This window comes from Solanum tuberosum, unplaced genomic scaffold, assembly GCF_000226075.1.
Source record: "Solanum tuberosum cultivar DM 1-3 516 R44 unplaced genomic scaffold, SolTub_3.0 scf00188, whole genome shotgun sequence".
NCBI classification, from domain to species: Eukaryota; Viridiplantae; Streptophyta; class Magnoliopsida; order Solanales; family Solanaceae; genus Solanum; species Solanum tuberosum.
The window spans coordinates 758360-760002 of NW_006239119.1; the positions used below are offsets into that span (position 1 = coordinate 758360).

At 25.4% G+C, this 1643-nt stretch overlaps 1 protein-coding gene across 1 annotated transcript in view; it reads right to left on the bottom strand.

The window, feature by feature from the left end:
* The window catches only part of LOC107062070 (putative protein TPRXL), a 2632-nt gene extending 1519 nt beyond the window's left edge, over nt 1-1113 (bottom strand). The window contains exon 1 of the mRNA XM_015312291.1: nt 1075-1113. Within this exon, the coding sequence (XP_015167777.1) occupies nt 1075-1113 (39 nt within the window). The remainder of the gene's footprint in view (nt 1-1074) is intronic.
* Nucleotides 1114-1643: the final 530 nt, after the last annotated feature.

A 1643-nucleotide genomic window follows, 5' to 3' on the forward strand; every position in this document is an offset into this window, starting at 1 on the left:
GTGATTGGGACTTTTCCATATGTGAGATATATATATATATATATATATATTCTATATTATTTTAAAAGGGAGTTTATGCCTAAGTTCTACTATATAATAAATATAATATATAATATTAAAGAAACTTCCTTTTAAAAAGTCCCACAAGTATAATATATAATATTGAAGATTGGGAAAAGTCTCATTCTTGAATATTATATATTATATTTGAGCCTAAACTCTCTTTTATAATATAGTAGAATTTTTAGTATCTCAAAAAGTGTTCCATTTTGTAAGAGTAAAATCAATACGAATAGTTACAATCTCACACACATTATTGATAAGGCAAAATAAACATATTTTTTCATGCACTACCCTTTGTTGACTATAAAAAGAGGGGTTTCCTCATATTTTAAAACTACAATTTTTTAAAGTTTTCTATTGTTCTTCTTCTTAAAACACTCAATTTAGTATATCTTCTATACTTTATATTATATTTATTTATTTATTTATATTATATTAAAAGAGGGCCTCTTCACATTAAATGCTTATGATTTTTTCAAAGAATTGTGACTTTTTTGATGAGTTGTGACCTTTTAGAAGAATTGTGATTTTTATGATAAGGCACAATAAGCACATGCTAATACTACTCTTTTAAAATTTTAAATGATTTGTTTCTCACATTTTTAAACTACGACTTTTTCCTGTTTTCTATTCTTCTCTTTTTAAAAATTCTATAAGTTTTGGGTCGTGGATCGTCCATGTGGACCGACCCGACCCGAACTTGTTGTCTATAAAAGGGATAAGTATTAATTTAAAATAAGGGAGGGAACAGTTAATATAACTGTTCCAACGTAAACAAATCCTTATTTTAAATAGATGCTTTAAACTCTTAACAGAAAAAGAAAGAAGAACAACAAAAACTCAAAAGAGAATAAGAAAATCTTCTTAGATTAAAGACACACAACATAAAGAATATTTAGTTTGTGACACACTATCTTTGTTTCCTAGTGATTCAAAGAAGAATTTGGAGCAAATCATTCAGTTCGTGAATTTTATTTTGCTACAACAATTAAAGGTACACAAATCTTGTACCAAATGTTGTTTAAATTCTTTCATTGGTATCAGAGTCATCGTTAATTATTCAATGATTATGTAGTATTCATTGAAATTATTTACTAATTGATTGTGTGTTATAAAAATATCTTGTGTCAAGAATATTTATATGAAGTTCAGTATATTTTTTTTGAAACTATGGTTAATTCGAACTCATCTGTTAGAAGAAGAAAAATGATTTGATTGTAAATCTAAGAACAAACCTTCGATTCTTCAACTTAGTGTTCTGATGATGAAGTGTTTGTTTTTTTTTTGTTGGGAAAACAATCAAAGATGATCAGTTTTTTTTTTTTGTTTTTGATAGAGAATAAAGTTTTTTTTCTCTGTCGTGGATGAAACATTTTTTTCTTCAGTTTGTTCTTTTGAAGTTCTTTTAAATCTAAATATAAGATGAAAAGTTGAATAAGATAAGAGTTGTAAAGGAAAAGGAGTGTTATAGATTTTAAATGATCTTGAACAATTTTTTTTAGTTTTTGTACTTTCTTTATTGGAAGAGGTCAAATAAAAAGTTAAAAAAAAACATTAAATACAATGTGCTTTTAGAATAA